Source organism: Typopeltis vanoorti, chromosome 26 (assembly GCF_054136105.1).
Source record: "Typopeltis vanoorti isolate ZY-2024b chromosome 26, IOZ_Tvanoo_1.0, whole genome shotgun sequence".
Lineage (NCBI taxonomy): Eukaryota > Metazoa > Arthropoda > Arachnida > Uropygi > Thelyphonidae > Typopeltis > Typopeltis vanoorti.
Genome location: NC_143574.1, coordinates 27,045,559 through 27,063,425, shown reverse-complemented (window position 1 = coordinate 27,063,425; position 17,867 = coordinate 27,045,559). Strand labels below are relative to the sequence as shown.

General features: G+C 35.6%; 1 protein-coding gene across 2 annotated transcripts in view; it reads left to right on the top strand.

The window, feature by feature from the left end:
- LOC150092430 (calcium load-activated calcium channel) overlaps positions 1-17,867 on the top strand; it is a 109,353-nt gene that overhangs the window by 75,000 nt on the left and 16,486 nt on the right. For both annotated transcript variants that reach the window (XM_090414890.1, XM_090414891.1), the window contains exon 4: positions 13,494-13,540. In XM_090414890.1, the coding sequence (XP_090271016.1) occupies positions 13,494-13,540 (47 nt within the window). The remainder of the gene's footprint in view (positions 1-13,493; positions 13,541-17,867) is intronic.

The following is a 17,867-nucleotide window of genomic DNA, read 5'->3' as shown; positions in this document are numbered from 1 at the left end:
CTCTGGATTTAGAGAAAGATGTTGAAAGTTTGATAACATAAATATAATAAACCTGCAACTTCAAGGAAAAAATACATATCAACCATTAACTTTGTCACTCATCTCTAAGATGAGTGACAAAGTTAATGCTTTTTGTAAAAAAAAAACTAGAGTTATGGAACAAAAAGGTAAAGTAACAAACATTAGGAATGTTTGCAATGTGGATGAATTTATCAACCCCTACAAGGCTGAAGAGCAACACATCAAAGTTTTATTTGCAACTATTGAAAATCATTTAACAATGTTGACGAAGAATTTTAGAAACTATTTTATAACTGACGACAACATAATGGTAATGTATGAGTGGGTTAGAAACCCATTTCAAATTACCCCTGAAGGTTTCTCAATTGAAAAAGAGGAACAATTTATAGACTTAACTTCAAGCAGCGAAATCAAAAGCAATTTGCATCTAAATCGCTGTTTGAACTTTGGGCCAGTGTTGATGATGAATTTTCTGCACTAAAGGCAAAAGCTTTTCTTGCACTTTTGCCATTTGCAATATCTTATCTTTGTGAAATCAGAGTTCTTAGTTCTCTAAGAAAGAGAACTAAGAACAAACAATGACAATTTCCAATGTATCACATCATATGAAAAGCTTTGTTCTGCAACACAGGCTGAAGGAAGCCAGTGATTTTTAGATTCATTGTCATTGTTTAGTTTTAATTAGTTGCTCAGTATATTTTGCAATATTGATTTGTTCCCATAAGCATAACTAGTTTATTCAGTACAGTGGATTTTATACATTTTATTATTTTATTTTCAGAGTGTATTTTATGCTTTTGTTTTTATATTGTTTTTGTGTCAATAAATAGTTTCATTAAATGCTTTTGTTTCAGTAAAGTAGTTTTTCAGTTTATCCTTTGATTTCCATTTTCTTTGCACCCCCTAGGTATTTCGTGCCCTCTTTTTTTTGGGGGGGGGGGGCATGCCCCATAAGTTGAGAATCACTGTCCTATAGAGTATCATATTCCACTCTACCACTTCAGTTTTACTTTTAACTGACTTTTCCAATACTTTAATTACCACTCTGGAGAGTCTAACTGGCCTGTAAGTTGCAGCTTCTCTCTTGGAAGCTGCAAATTACTATTTTACCCTCTTTCTACTCCCTTGGAACCTTGCTAGAGCTGAATGCCAGTTCACCTGTACATTCTCATAGCACAAGCTTACGTATCATCCATGCCTACTGCTGTATCCACATTGATATTTTTCAATATACTGAGTATCTCCAGTTTGTCTACCTCGTTGTCACTTCATAACTGCAAAGTCACCACCTGGATGATATACCCTTGCAAAGTGATCACTTAGTAACTTAATTATTTCTTCTGCTTCTGTCACATTTCTATCATCAGCACTGAGTAAAGTTATCTTTCCATGATCATTTTTTCTCTCACTTGCCACATAGAAAGAAACTCTTTTTGGATTTACATTGGCCTGCCTAGCTAATTTTCTCTCATAATCTGATTTAGCCTTCCTTACCATACTTCTTACTTTCTTGCTTGTGTTTTATATTGTTCATGAGTATGCTGATCACTTTTTTGTTTATATTCCTTCCACGGTGCTTTCTTTTTTTTGCTGCTCCTGCTTTATATTGCTACTCATGCACTCAATCCCTACTCTGTTTATCCTCCCAACCCTGGGTATACAGTCTGATAAAGTCTTGCTCAAACAATCCCTTACCACTTCCTATATACTAATGACATTCATTCCATGTACTATTCCATGTAGTTTTTTTATGCCATGACACTGCTCCAAGTTACTTCAAATTTGTCATAGAAGCCAGCTTTGTAATTCCACATAATTCCTTTCTTGACTGAAAATTTCACATGTTGGGCAAGACTGCATAGTCACTTTCCCTGATTGGAGGTAGAGCTGCTACTGTAGTTACAGATACATCTTCTGATGCTATTACCAAATCCAACACTCAAACCTCTAATTCCTTCCATCGTGTGCTGTTTCAGCTACTTGTATAATAATCCCATTATACAAGAGTGTTGCAAAAACCGATGTCTAACTACCAGTGCTTTCTTTATTAAAACAATAGGTGCTGGCACTCATTCTTTGCTAGCAGGAAACTTGAAAAGTAAAAGATATAAAAAGAAAACCAAAATATTCTGATAATTTTTATTTCATACTGTGATAATGATTTTGGAATAAAGACAGCAGATTAAGTATACAACATACAGTTTATTAAAGTACAATATAACTTTATTGTACAATTATCCAAAAAAAAAGGAAAATATACATGAAAATTTTTAATAAAAATTTTATATAGCAAATATGAAAAAAAAGTTTTATATAAATATCTAAATAGTAGACACTAGTGAAGTTTTTAAATTTCTTTAAATAACTAAACTTAATTGCATATTAGGTAAACATGTAAAAAATTTCTAAATGTACTTATCCATATATCCCATCACTGTTAACCACCTAACCGGCCATTATGGATAAAATACGCATCCTCATACGCTTCGTATCCATCATATATGTCAATGTAATATCAATGGTATTACAATTTTAATATGCACTTCACATCCATGATAACCTTGATGTCTATAGATGTCTTGGCTGATAGCGTGGTTAATAAAGGTGCCAGTACACTGTGTTATTGCGTACCATCCAAAAAAAAAAAGCACTGCTAACATATCGGTATCATTGAAGTGGGGGAGAAGATTGTAAAAGAGTTGGTCCAAACTTGATTGCTTTACTAAAGAAAGTGCATGTCTGAGCAATTTTCTCATATTTTATAATGATACAGCTGAGTTGGGTAAACTGAATGGATACACTTTGATACTGTAGAACTTTGTTGAAGCATTTGAAGGATACTACATGTGAAAGGTTATTCAATAAACTGGAGGATATGGAATTAGAATGTTAAACTATTGATAAGGATAAGTGGGTAGCAAATGGACAAGTATCAAAACGTTCCAATATTGAGAGATATATGAATCTGCTAGATTTAAGGTGTACTAAAGAGATCATTAGTCCTTGGACTAGTGTTGTTCAAGCTATACATTAATTATATTGGGAAAGACTTGACGGGAGATGTTCAGATGTTTGCTAATGATGTACAGATAGACAGAGCAATCAGAGATGTTACTGATATACAGCATTTATACAATAATTTGAATAGACTAACTGTGAGCAAATGATAATAGCTATCATTGCAATGTTAATAAGTGTAAAGTTATTTACTTTGGTGTGATGAGATTTCCAACAGCATGTTATATTGGTGTTATTATGTTACAAGAATTTGGTGAGACTAAGGATCTTGAAGTTCAAAAGTCACATTGTAGAAATTGCAAATAAAATCTCAGAGGATAATCTTCTTCTTCCTAACATGGATTTTAGGCCAAGTGGCCTGTTCTGGTCTCATGCCATCACTTTCTTGGTCTTCTGATTCTTCTTTTTCCACTTATTTTGTATCTGCATAATATTTTTGGTAGTCTGCTGTTGTCCATTCGATTTAAATGTTCTAGCCCTTTTTGTTTATACTGTCTTATGTAGTAATTAACTGACTTTATTTTCAGGGATTGTAAGATTTCTTTATTTGTTTTACGGTCCCACTAGGTATATCCAGCTGTTTTTCTGAGGAACTTCATTTCTGCTGTTTGAATTTGTTTTTCATCTTTCATCTTTTCATCTTTCCTTTTTATGTTTCACTTCCGTATAATAGTTGGTTTTGATAAAACATTATATAATCTGATTCTAGTGTGTTTTTGTACTAGAGATGGCTTAAATATATTATTTATTATGCCATTTACTTTGACAAAGTTTGATATTTTAGTGTCTATGTCTTTTTCTTCTTCATATGATAGATCACATCCCAAGTATCTGAAAGTATTTACTTGTTCTAATATTTTATTATCTATCACTATTTTACTTCTTATTGGGTTTTCTCTTATTTTTGTTTTTTCTTTAGATATTGTCATATTATATTGTTTTGAGATATTTAATGATTTTATCATCACAGTGAAAAATATTTTCTGATCTATCCCAGCAAACAGAGTGGTTTTGTTGATCATCATTAGGATTATTTGAAAAAAGAACATGACTGGATAATGCAGTTGCATGAGATCTTTTGTAAGAGATGTCTCTCTTATGCTCTTCTATACATTGTTCAATAGATTTGTTAGTTTGTCCAAAATAAGGGATATTGCAATCGCACCATAATTTATATACACTTGGATATTTTAGGTTGTGATGAGTAGTCTCTTTGGATGGCTGATTAGAGAATGGATTTTAGGAAGTGTGGTGAAGAACGTCCTGATATTGTATTTTTTAAGGACTTTAGCTAATTTTTTAGAGACTGTGCTAATGTATGGAATGGAGATGCTACCTAAAATGAATAGTTTCTATTGTGCACTGCCTAGGGGTCTCCAGAAGAAATTTCTTAATCATTTTTTCGGAGTATCCATTTTGTTTTAAGATAAGAGTGAGGTGATTTATTTCTTTTTTGTAGTTCATTTCGTTCATTCAAAAGAGAGCGTGCTCTGTGTCCTAAGGTAGATATAGTTGCAAGTTTTTGTGGTGGAAAATGATGAGAAAGATTATGCAGATATCTATTGGTATGAGTAGGTTTTCTGTATATAGAGATTTTTAATCTTTCAGAGCATCGTGTAAGCATGACATCCAGGAAAGGTAAGGAGTTATTATTTTCTAGATCAGCAGTAAATTTTATATTAGGATGTTGGATGTTTAGATGACGAAGAAAATCTATGAGAGATGTGTGCCCATGATTCCAAATAATAAAAATATTATCAACATATTGTTTCCGAACTTTTGGTTTAAACGAGAAGGAAGATATGGCTTTCGTTTCAAAATCTTCAAGGAAGATGTTAGCTAGAACTGGGGACAAAGGATTGCCCATTGCCAGGCCTTGTTTTTGTTGGTAAACAGAGTCCTGATATCTAAAGTAACCAGAATGAAATGCAATGTTTTAATAAAGCAAACATTTTTTTGGATAATTTGTCCTTTAGTAATGTAAGTACCTCATCTGTAGGAACGTTAGTAAATAAAGATATAATGTCAAAACTTGCTAGAATGTCATTTTCATTGATGGGAATATCTTTTATACGAGAAACAAAATTTGTGGTGTTTTTGATGAAAGATGAAGATTTATTGGAGAAACACTTGAGGTACTTTGCTAGATATTTGGAAAATTTATACGTAGGTGAGTCAGTTACTTCCACAATTGGGCGAAGAGGGATGTTTTCTTTATGAATTTTGGGAACTCCATAGATGCGTGGGATAAGAGGATGTAGAGAGCGTAAAGAGAGGCGAACATTATGAGGAAGTTCACTCGTAGTCTTTAACAAGTTGTTTGCACGGTTTTGTAATTCTCTTGTAGGATCTTCCTGAAAAATTGAATATGTCGAATTATCTTCAAGTAATTGAAGCATTTTGTTGTGGTAATCTTCAGAGTTGAAAATGACCGTGGAATTGCCTTTATCTGCAGGTAAAATAATAATGTTACTGTTCTGTTTTAGATTTTTTAGGGCTTGTCTTTCAACCAGAGAAATATTATCTGTTGGATTTTTAGCATTATTGATAATGAAAATCGATTCAATACAAAGAAGTTTCGCCAAATGATTAGGAATGAGTGAACTTGCCTTTTCTATTTTTGTAAGAAGAGATTCTTTAGGGATAAATTTTGGTGAGGGAATGAAATTGAGATTTAATTCAAAGCCTCGATATGCTCTTACGTCTAAAGTTAACTCCTCTAATATAAAATTTGCAGTAACGTAGTCAGTTACTGATTTGTATCCTCTGGCTGACCAAGTATATTTTTGTATTTCCTTGTGTTTAAACGCTGAATTCATTATTCTCATATTATTATAAATGACAAAATCGTGCAATCTGTGAATATTTTGATTACATGTATCATCGCCAAATTTACATATGTTTTTTTTTTTTTTTTTTGTATTTTTTGTTTCCTATTCTGGCATTTAAATCTGCTAGTAGTTAATAGTCAGTTTTGTTTGTTTTATCTATGGCATTCTGTAATTCTTTATAAAATATATTACTGTCTTCTTTTATATCTTCTGGTGCATATGCACCAATTATTGTTATGTGGCCTCTTAATATTTTGAGTCTAATTATTTCTATTAGTCTTTCATTCAAAGGTTGGTCGACTGGTAGAGCTTCTGCTACTAATGGCTTGCAAAAAAGTTAAGCAAGTTTAAGTGCAGCTAGTAGTTGGAAGTGGATTAATCGTTTGATGCTGTTGGCATACTCTCCCTTCCTGGAGGTGTCACATAATAATAAATAGTTGTCATATACAATATTGTTCTTTAGGGATTTATGTACCATAATCATTATACCTGCTTTTGCTCTTTCTTCTTTTTTTACCCCACTGTAGATTTGTATATGGTTGTTTGTTTCTTTTGTACTTTTTTGTTTTTTCTTTGTTTCTGTTACTATACATATATTTATGTTAGCCTTGGTTTAGTTGTTTATTAGGTGGTTCTTCTTTGTGTGCAATGCTTCTCACATTCCATGTTGCAATCTTCATTATATGTTCCTTTTTCCAGTTTTGTTTACCGGTTCCTGAATTATGATCTTTTCCCTGATAGTCCGTTCAGCTTTTCTTTGCGTGAGACTTGAAAGTATTTTGAATTTCCCCAGGGCAGGTTACCAATCTGTCACTGGGTAAGTCCAGTGGTAGGGCTGCTACCTAACGCCTCTGAACAGGCAGATCTAACAGCATTTACTCTGTTAGGGTTATACCGCCCATACTCGGTCTCCAGTGCCTCGTTTATACTTTTAGAACAGGATGGACCATGGGAAGGTGAGATTGACATTTGAGTGGGAGAGGCTATGTATTGCGCTTCACCACCCCTTCCACCCCTCAGAGGATAATTATGTTGCCAAAATGAATATTGATATATAAAGAAGTCATTTTGTCTCTTCGAGGTCTTAATATCGCTGCAATATCACTACCATATATAGATTTGGTCTGGATTCTGAGGAGATATAAAAAAAGCTGTGGAAAGGGTGCAAAGAAGAGCTAAAGATAATATCTGGATTATGGAATATAGATTTGAGGACAGATTGAGACTGTAGACTGCAGACACTGATAAATAGGAGAAAGAAGTGTGATAGAGGCCTGTCAATTTCTGAAAGGGTGTTAGAGAGGATATTAGTTGATGGATTTTTTTTTTTAATGGAAGGTGGGAGAGAGAGGACGGGGGGGGCATTGATGTGTGGAAGTTCAGTGTGTGCAGTTAAGAAAGGAGCAAGAGCCAGATTTTTCTTTCACAGTGCAGTGAGTGAAACAGTTTGCTTGAAGTGGTGAATGCCTCTGGCATGAATAAGTTTAAGTAAAGGTATGACACCTGGTGTGGTTGATATATATATATATATATATGGCCTCCCTCGATGTGTTCTTGACTTCCTGGAAATCTCTGGTGATGACAGTAACAATATTGGCATCACATTCCAATTGAATCAAACAATTGTATTGAGCAATTTTGGTGGTGTAGGAAAAGACTTGCAAACCTTAGAGAAGAGCCTGTGTAGCTCAGCGGATGTGGCGTTTGCACACCGCCGCGCTTGGCCGCACGAAGGAAGACTTGGTTTCGAGTCTAGTCGGCGACTAGAGGAAATTTTTCTAAGCCTTTTTTCGACCGGTTCCCGAGTTAGTCGATCTCTGGCACGGGCAAGCAGGTTTTTCGTCCTGTAAACTCAAAAAAATCGACCGTAGAACCCACATTATTTCAGACATTAAATATATTGTGTTAGGGTTAGTGACCACGAGATGGCGGCACATTTGAGCCGTCTCTCTTCACTGCGTACCGCTTAATTAGTGATAGCCTTGGGCCATCTGTCTCTGATTGGGTACCAGTGGAGATTGAACTGCCCACTCAGTCTCCAAAAGTTAGATAGGGCTAAATGGCCTCGCCTACTCCCGTATACGGGAATAAAAAAAAAAAAAAAGGCGTTAGCTGATTTTTTTTTTTTTTTTTTTTGAACCTTAGAGAATGAAGATTTTGATAGGAAGTTGCCTTTCTGTTTTTATTGTTATCACTTTACACATTGGAAAGGCACAAATAGTAGTCTTCTCCAAAACTTATTGGTTCATGCCATATCATCAGAATACCAAAAAAGAAGACACTTATATTTTATCTTTAGCCCATTGCGTGTTATTCAGTCTCTGTGGCAAACTTTATGGTGTAGTGCCTACAACTATCAAGTGTCATCCAAAAGTGTGCATAGTTTTCATTTTTGACAAATTCTATAATATTTTGCCACTTGTTTTTTATTATGAAACAACCAGAGATAAAACAGCATGTGTAATTAAAAGATTATGTAGTTGTGATGACATACAGCATTTTCTCTTTGGTTTGAAAGACCTGAATTTGATTTCTGTCCAAGACACAAGGAACCTTTAAGGCTTTTTAACTGAAGGTAAGTTAGCTTCACTCATGTAGATAGTCCCCCCCCCCCTTCAAAACAGGATAATTAAGCCTTACTTGCTTTGGCTATAATTCTAACTAGACCATCCAACCCTTGATGGCATAATGTATTACTGAAATTAAGTGCATGCTCACACACACTCTCACACACACACATAACATGTTTAAACAAACAAACAAAAAACTACTACTGGCATGATGCTTTAGCTGTTTTGACCACATTTTTACTTTTGTCACCTTTTTTTTCTTTTTTTTTTTTTGTACTCATTAAGGCTGAAGCAGTCTTCTATTACAAACATATCAGATACTTCACTTCCATAATGATGATCCTAAATTTTTTTACTACACACACACACACACACACACACACACACCTAGCCCATGGGGGGGGGGGCATGGTCTAGGTGCATCGTGCCATGTAATGAGCCAGTGTTTGTAGCCAGTATAAATTGGCAGAATGTGATGCTCTCAAGTCATTGCAACTGTGACAGAGGAAATAGCTGTGAGAAAAGGAACTGATGGAGTTTGAAAGAGGCATTTTGATAGCCCTGCTGTAGGCTTATCTGTTTGGCAAATTGCTGAAACCTTCAGTGGATGATCCACCACACTTACCAGATGTGACTAGGGTGCTGTGAAGGATAATATGTAAAAAAAACAGCATTTGTCAGCCTATACATTGAATATGGAGTTTTGGGCATCAACTGGAACCTGAATCTGCACAAAAACATTCAGAACTATGGTTCAAGACATGGGTTTCCATGGTAGAACAGCAGTATGCAAGCCCCACATTACCCAAACCAGCATGCATTGCCATCTTCAGTGATGCAAAGAGCATATACATTGAGACGGGGAAGCTTGGAAAGCTGTGTTATGGAGTGACAAATCATGCTACATCCTCTATTGAGCAGATTTGGATGTGGCAGATACCCAAGGATGGTATGGTCCTGATTTGGCCTCGGACCTCTTGTGGTGCCGCAAACATTGAATTCTGAGAGGTATCTGAACATTCTGGACAATGCAATGCTTCCTACTTCGTGGAATTTCTGTAGAACTGACCATTGTCTCTTTCAGCAAGACAATGCACTATGTCATAAGGCTACTGCTGTAACTGCATAGTTTGTGGACATGAACATCACCATCACACTTGACTGACCTTCATCACAAGATGTCCTGCTTGTGGTTTGGCCTCGGACCTCTTGTGGTGCCACAAACATTGAACTCTGAGAGGTATCTGAACATTCTGGACAATGCAATGCTTTCTACTTCATGGTATTTCTGCAGAACTAACCATTGTCTCTTTCAGCAAGATAATGCACCATATCATAAGGCTGCTGCTGTAACTGCGTAGTTTGTGGAAATGAACATCGCCACACTTGACTGGCCTTCACAGAGCCCTGATCTCAACCCTATTGAACATCTGTGGGATACACTGTGGTGAGGTCGAGAGACGTCTGTCCCACAGTAGTCCAAGATCTCATTACATGCCTACAGGAAGAATAGTCCAAAATTCCCATTGATTACTATCGCACACTTGTGGAAATTATGCCCCATTAGGATTGCTGCAGTCATCACAGTGAAAAGCGGTCCTACATCTTATTAAGGCGGGCACCATGGCTGTTTGTTCCTCACACTGTGGTGTCTGTTGACTTCTCTCCAAGCAGTATGTGTGTATTTTATTTACTTTTTCATAGATTAGTGAAGCTCTAGATATCTCCAGTAGCTTTGCAAATCATGTATGGGCAACACAGCTTTGTTTCAGGAAAAGTAGGATAATCGAATATTACTCCTTGAACAGATAATGCAGAATGCTGTCTTAATGTTGCCAAATGCAAGGTTTTTGCAGTTTACAGAAGTGTAATCTTGTGTACTGTATAGGTATTTTATTCATATCTTGACAGCATTGGTATCTAGAGTAGTAGTCGACAGAGACCTAAAGTTCAGAGGACACATCACAAAAACCAAATCCTATATAGCATATTATATTGCTACTATAATAAGGAGGATGTATGTGTGTGTACAGGTAATAGATTCAAATTGATAAGGGAATTTTACTAGATTAATACAGAAGAATTATTCAAAGAGCAGAATGAGGAAAGGGGAAGAATAAGAGGATTTCCTAAGAACTGTATAAAATTGTGGTGAGCAAATTGAGTACAAATGATTTTTTTTTTTTTTTTTTTTGGTAGTGGGTGGTTGGTGAATATAATGCATTACCAGAAGATATGAATATGAAAAGTGTGAATTGGATTTAAGGTGTGATAAGTTAATGATTGAATAAGACCTCCTGCGATGATTGTGACTCTGTGGTTCTCTGTAATAATATTATTTTAATGATTTATTCAACATGTGAAAGAACCTCTGATAATTTGTAAAGAATTTGCATAATATTATTATTATTATTATTATTACGGGCAACTCCAGGGAGTCCTTAGACTCATCGAGGGAGGCCCAAATCATGTTCATCACAACTATTCGACATTCATACAGTATCTATCATACCTCGCCTTAAACTCATTCACTGTCACAGCATCCACCACAGACTCTGGCAGCCCATTCCGCTCATTCACCACTCTAAAAGTAAAGAACCCAGCTCTAACACCCTTACTAACCACACTTTTGACCAGTTTCCATGGATGTCCCCTAGTCCTCCCACAACCAGCCCTGTTCTCAAAAATATCTTCTGAATTAATTTTATAGAAACCCTTCAGTAATTTGAATGTCTCAATCATATCTCCCCTCCTCTGCCTATCAACCATAATTTTTGCAACCCACAAATCCTCAACCTGTTCTCATATAGCTAATATAGCTTAAAGTAATTGTCAATGTCTTGCTCTGTTAGTTGAGTTTACTGAATTGTAGCTAAATGTTTTCATATCCCATAAATTATGTTGCCTATGTAATTGATTCTTTTTACACCATATTTATTATTATTACATGACACCACCAAGGACTCATCATGGGAGGGCACTCTACTATACCACACACACATCTCACTGTCTCCCTTACTTAATCCTCCAACTACACACAACTGCGCTATAACTACTGGCAGTACATAATACCATCATCCTGGTGGTGGTGATGATGATAACGTTTTGTCTTGGAAACCCATTTTAAGTGGTCAATGATCCAGCTTGGTGATTACGAAACCACCAACACCAACAGTATGTTTTGTGTGTAAATTGTGTATATTCTCATGAGCAATTTACCTGTATGTGGGGATGAAAAACCAGTTTCTGGGAGATAAAAAAAAAAAACCTGCTACTGCTGTATGAGATTGGCTAACTCATCTTATGAAAAATCCCATATAAAAATTCCTCTTGTCATGATGAGAATCAAAGTCAGGTCTTTTTCATTAAAAGGGTCCAGTGTCCCATTGTTCCTCCAAGTGCACTATGGAGGTGCTAAAAAATTTAATCTTTCATCAGTGTGCTCTTAAGGATTCTTAAAGTTCTACCATTTCAGTATAGGAACCATCCATTTGTCTGCCTTTTGATGTATGAAATCCTCAACATTGTTGGCTAGGGTTGACTTTAAGCCTTTGTTTTTGCTGACCTAACTAACTTTTTCAAGATTCATCCTAGTTCTTCCTTGTCATTACAAAGAAGTACTGTATCATCAACATATCACAGATTGCTGCCCCATCCACCACCTATTCTAATTCTTGTTTTCAGCTCATCCAATGTTACACACACATTATGTTCTCAGCTGGATACTGAATAGGTGAGGAGAAAGTAAGCATCCTTTCCGACTGAAGCCTATTAGTTAATTCAACACCTGTTCTTATTGTGGCTTCTTACTCACTGTACAGATTGCCTCTTGACCTGATATGTGTTGAGGAAAACCAATTACTTACATTTCACACTAAAAAGCTTTTGAGTAGTCTATGAGGCACGTTACCAAAAGAAGTCTAAACTTTACACTTATCAATAATCTGTCTAAGGCAAAGGATCTGATCTCTGGTGCCTTTCCTGAAACCTGCCTGTTCCCCAGGCATCTCAGCCTTGACTTTGGCCTCATTCATCCTAATTAGAATAAATTTTAGTAAAATCTTGCTTGCATGTAAGATTAAACTCATAATCTATACATCTTGTAGTCATTCATATCTACTTTCTTGTGTAGTGATACGAATACTACTTTCTAGTCTTTGGACCATACTCCTATTTCCCATATCTTTATAATCAATCTGTGAAACACTCATCTCTTCATTCTGTATGGCCTTAACTATCTGTATTCCATGTACATGTGGCCCTATTATTAATCTCCTAACTGCTATGGAGGCAATTCCAACTCGAGATACCCCTTGAAAAAGATCTCTTGAATTTCCTCATACGCTACAGTTCTGCACAGTACTCTTTCCATTCCTGACCTTGATAACATTCAATTTGGGTTTAAACTTGTATTTGATGTCATGATTTAACCCAAACATCCTTTTGTAATTGTGATTCTTATCTGGAACTCTGCATATTAGCATACACAGTTACTTAGCATAATAAGTAACTGTGTATGCCACCCGACATGTTTTTTTTTTTTTACTTTACTTCTGTATATAATCTCTTATATTTTTCATTCTCAGATTGCTGGCTATCTGTGTTTCTTCAGATGTTACTGCTGCTGGCTGGCTTTTCAGGAAGCTTAATATGTAAGGTATTGTTAAGAAAACTCAACCTGTTCTTGCAGCTTTAAGGAAAATTGTAATATTTGGAAAAGTAAAAAGATTGGGAATACATACTCCTCTACACTGATTCAAATAAATCAATGAAAAGTTGTAAATGATTTGATGAGATAAAATTGTTATAGGGTCTGTAACCTCTCGTGAAACGGTGATTCATGACCATTAGCAATGTTTCAAGTCAATCTGCAATTTTGACTGTGGTTTAAGTTATCAGTGTTATCAATCTCAACCAACTTAGGAAATTTTATTCATTTTGTATTATAACTTTAGACAATAATCTATAGAAAGTTTTTTGTATATGAGAAGTTCACTGAGTTATAGTATATATCCTGCAATAAAATTTTTATTGCTTATTTGTTTATTTTCAGAAAGAGAAGAAGAAAAGCTGAAAAACAACAACAGAGATTTATCTTTAGTAAGTACTATAATATGTAATATTTGAAAAGTCACAAAGAAAACTTATAAATATGAGCATCATTTTAAAAGTTCTGCACATCACACATGTGCCCAAAGTGATGATGTAATAGTTTTCACCTTTACATTAGTCATAAGTCAGACTGTTTCTAGCATTCTTGTTTCACAAAATAAGACTTCAGAATGGAAGAAGAATCTTACTCAGGTTGCATTCATAGCCAGAGCCTTCACTTTACATGACATTATGAGGCTGCATGCTTCATGTGCATAGTCCTAACACAAGTTCTTTGGACTTTGATTTCTTCCCTGAGTTGAAATAATCACTCTTTAGAAAGTGCTAGAGTACCCTTGGTGAGGTTTCAACTAAAGTGACCCATCTTATCAAAAACACGTCAACAAAAGAAAAAAAAAATTGTTAATAGGAATACAACACTTAACCAAACATTAGTTAGCAATGATAAAGCAGAATGAAGATTATATTGAAAACCTGCAAATAAGTTTTGTTAAATTGTTTGGCTTAACACTGAGTACAATGTTCAAAACTTGAAATAATCCTTCTACTTTTACACAAATTAGTTAAAATAAATGCAGTATAGTTTTAATATTGTTTATTAAATATTGTTCATTAAATTTTAAAAAGCATTTGACTCTGTCAGATTCTTTTGAGTGTGTTACATGAAAGAATACATCATTGTTTAGATTATATTTGGTCATTTAAACATATAATTAAACTGAAACGTATATTGATCTTTAATTGACATGATTTATAAACATCAATACCAACAAGTTTCGCTGATGGGGGTTGTCCGGCTTCTTCAGGGCTTATAACGGTAAGATTGTATGGAGCCCCGAAAGTCCAGAAAAGTGGAGTTCCACTATGCCTGATTGTTGACGGAAGAAATGCTCCCAAATATTTATTGTCCAAACACTTCTCCAGCCTCCTAAAAGGACATATCAGAAAATCAGACATTTACATTAAGAATTCAAAGCACTTTATTGAAAAATTGAAAATCATCTCAATCTTAAAGACAGATATTCTCGCTAGCTTGGACGTGGTATCTTTATTTACCAACATCCCAGTAGAAGAAGTTATCAGTATCCTACACAATCTCTTCCCTGAAGATATGGCTCACCTTTTTCGTCACTGCCTTAAATCTAATTATTTCAAATGGAATGAAACAATATATGAGCAATTAAATGGCTTAACTATGGGCAGTCCCCTTTCGCCGCACTGTGCAGATCTGTTCATGGAAAAGCTAGAAACAGACATCCTCTCAAAATTAGACCCAAAACCTGTAGCGTGGTGGAGGTATGTAGACCATGTCTTCATAATTTGAAGGACACAAAAACAGCTCTTTTGAACTTTTTAACCAAAATTAATTCTTTTCATCAAAAAATACAATATTCACTTTGGAACTTGAAAAAGATAATCAACTGCTATTTTTGCATACCCTAATCAAGAAACTAGCAGATGGGCATATCAAACTAGCAGTCTACCGCAAACCAACACACTGACGCTACCTTCATTTCAAGTCAACTCACCATATTTCCCAGAAGCTCAGCATAATACATATGCTCAGAAATAGAGCTACAAACATCATCTCAGAAGAAAAAGAACTCTGTGATGAAATTACTCATATATATCAGAGACATTAATAAAAAAATGACTATCCAAAGAATCTAATCAACAAGATTCTTCATAGAAACTCCCCACAACAACAACAACCTGCCATCACTCAATACAGTTCATCCATAGTTATTCCTTATGCAGGTACAGTGTCCAAGAAGATCACAAAACTTTTTAAACCTTTCAACATCAGAGTTGCGTTCAAACTGGTCAAGACTGTCTATCACGTTTTAAGATTGCAAAAAGACATTAATCCTTTTTTCAAACACGCTGGCGTGTACAATATCCCATGTGCTTGTGGTCTAAACTATATAGGACAGACGTCGAGAAGCTTCGAAATCCGAAAAAAATAACATATAGGAGATGTTAATAACAACAGAACAGACAACTCGGGTCTAGCCCATCATTTTGCGGTTACTAACCATACCATTGATTGGGATAGCAGCTCCATGACTTACTTAGAAGAAGATTTCCGTTCTAAAAATTTCAAAGAAGCCGTTGTAGTCCTTCGTTCTGGAGAAAATCTTAACAGAAACCAGAGAATGATAATAGCTGACATATGGAAAACCTTAATAAGATCAGTCTGCCAGAATTTAATTTTGCTCAACAGTGACTAACATAACATGCTCCATGCGTGTAATGTTACGTGTTCTGTTTTAATGTTTAATTTATACGATAGTGTTACTCCATTTTCTCTGTACTAACCACTTTGAGTTTTTTTCTCTTACTGTTATAAGCCCTGAAGAAGCCAGACAGCCCCGTCGGCAAAACTTGGTATTAGATGTTTATAAATCATGGTCAATTAAAGATCAATATATGTTTCAGAATATATCATTGTTTATTATTATGACAGCAACCCCCTTAGAGTAAGTAGACTCCTCGTGAAAGGCCTACTTAACTGGCAACATGCCTAATTTATTGACCTTTGAACCCACTTACACTCCTCACGTTCTGGTTATGTGTTCTGCTCACCTATTACTCTGTGTTAAAAATCTAATCCATGCACCGTTCTTCCCCACATCAAACTTCCAGTAATAACCTCTCTTTCTAATTCCCCTCCTCTCTGAAATAGTTTGGTAAAATCTTCTAACTTAAATGTGTCTATTATATTACTTCTTTTCTTCCCATCTGCCACACTGCGTATTTTGTATTTCTTCATCCTCTTTACATGACCAGCATTCCAGAGTCCTGATATTACCTAGGTCATTCGTTTCTGGATCCTCATATCACAATGAAAACTAGGTGACCAAATTTGAGCACAACAAAACCATGTTATCTAATCAAGCTTTATACAGTGGCACTACCTCCTTATCATTAACAGTGCACTTGTTATCATAGCATTGGTGTGCAGTCTTTACAATACATGCAATATGTCTTCTGAACTTTACTTGACTGTCAGCTATCTCCCAGAACTTGAATTTCATCCATTTCTTGAAACATAGTTTCATCAATATAGTGTATAGCCAATCTCAGTATTCCAAATGTAACAAAACTATTAAGACTATAACCCCCCCCCCAATCATTATCCAAGCTAAAAGTCTGTTCAGATGTTCATGAAGGGAATTAACATCAACAATATTCCTTATAATTCTCCCCCACTTTACATCATCATCAAATGATTAAAGATCCCCAGTCAATCCACATGAAATATTAATAAGTCAGTTAAACAGCAGGGACCCAAGAACATAACTTTGAGGCACATCACTGGTCACTTCTTTTTTGAGGCACTGTTTCATCATACACAACTTCCTGGTCAAATATGTTAAACAAGCAATTTTTCATTATTTCTGAAGAGTTAAAGAAAGGAGATAAAAGAGCTCTCTATTCTATCCCCATTCTTTCAATCTTCATGCACACATTCCATTTCATACCCAGAAAGAAATTTGTCACCATCTCCCTCCTCTACATGTGAGACTAGACAGGTGGTCCTGAATAGCTCAGCCAGGATCGGTCACAGTAGAGGAGGGAGATGGTGACAAGCAATAACGGTGCTCAGGAGTTGCATGTCAGTGCTACCCCTGGATGCAATACTAGCACCATAGCAAGGCCAGAGAGTGGCCATCCTTGTATGGCTCCATGGTGAGTGGGGATGCTAATTCAGTCTCTCTTTGAGTATGAATAATTTTTCATCCTCTTGTATATCAGGGACCTTCAACAAGCCTGATCAAGTTCAGAATCCGTTGCAATATCAACAGAAAATCAAAACAAGAAACAGAGAACATCAGAGACAGCAACAACAATACGAACATTCTTAATATCATACTGAAATGGTGAACATGCACTTGTGAAAATGTTATCTTTCTTCATCCAGAAGGGTTGGCAGGATCTCAGAAATCTGTTTAAAAAAAAAAAAAAATCTCCGTTCAGGGGATATTCTGGTAGAAACAACACACACTCAATCATAGCATCTTCTATGTGCATCATTTGTTCAGGGAATACCACTCATGGTTTAACCCACACACATAAAACTTTGAATTATTCTTGAGGATTAATTTCAGAGTGGGACCTCCTTGATCTTCCAGATGAAGAGATCTGCTGTGAAATGAAAGACCAAGAAGTGATAGCCATAAGGAGAATGCTCATACATAGGAATGGTCAACTGGTTTCTGCCAGGAACATCATTCTTACTTTTAACATACCCACCCTGCCAACATCTGTGAAAGCCAGATATTTAAACTACCCAGTTAGACTCTACATCCTG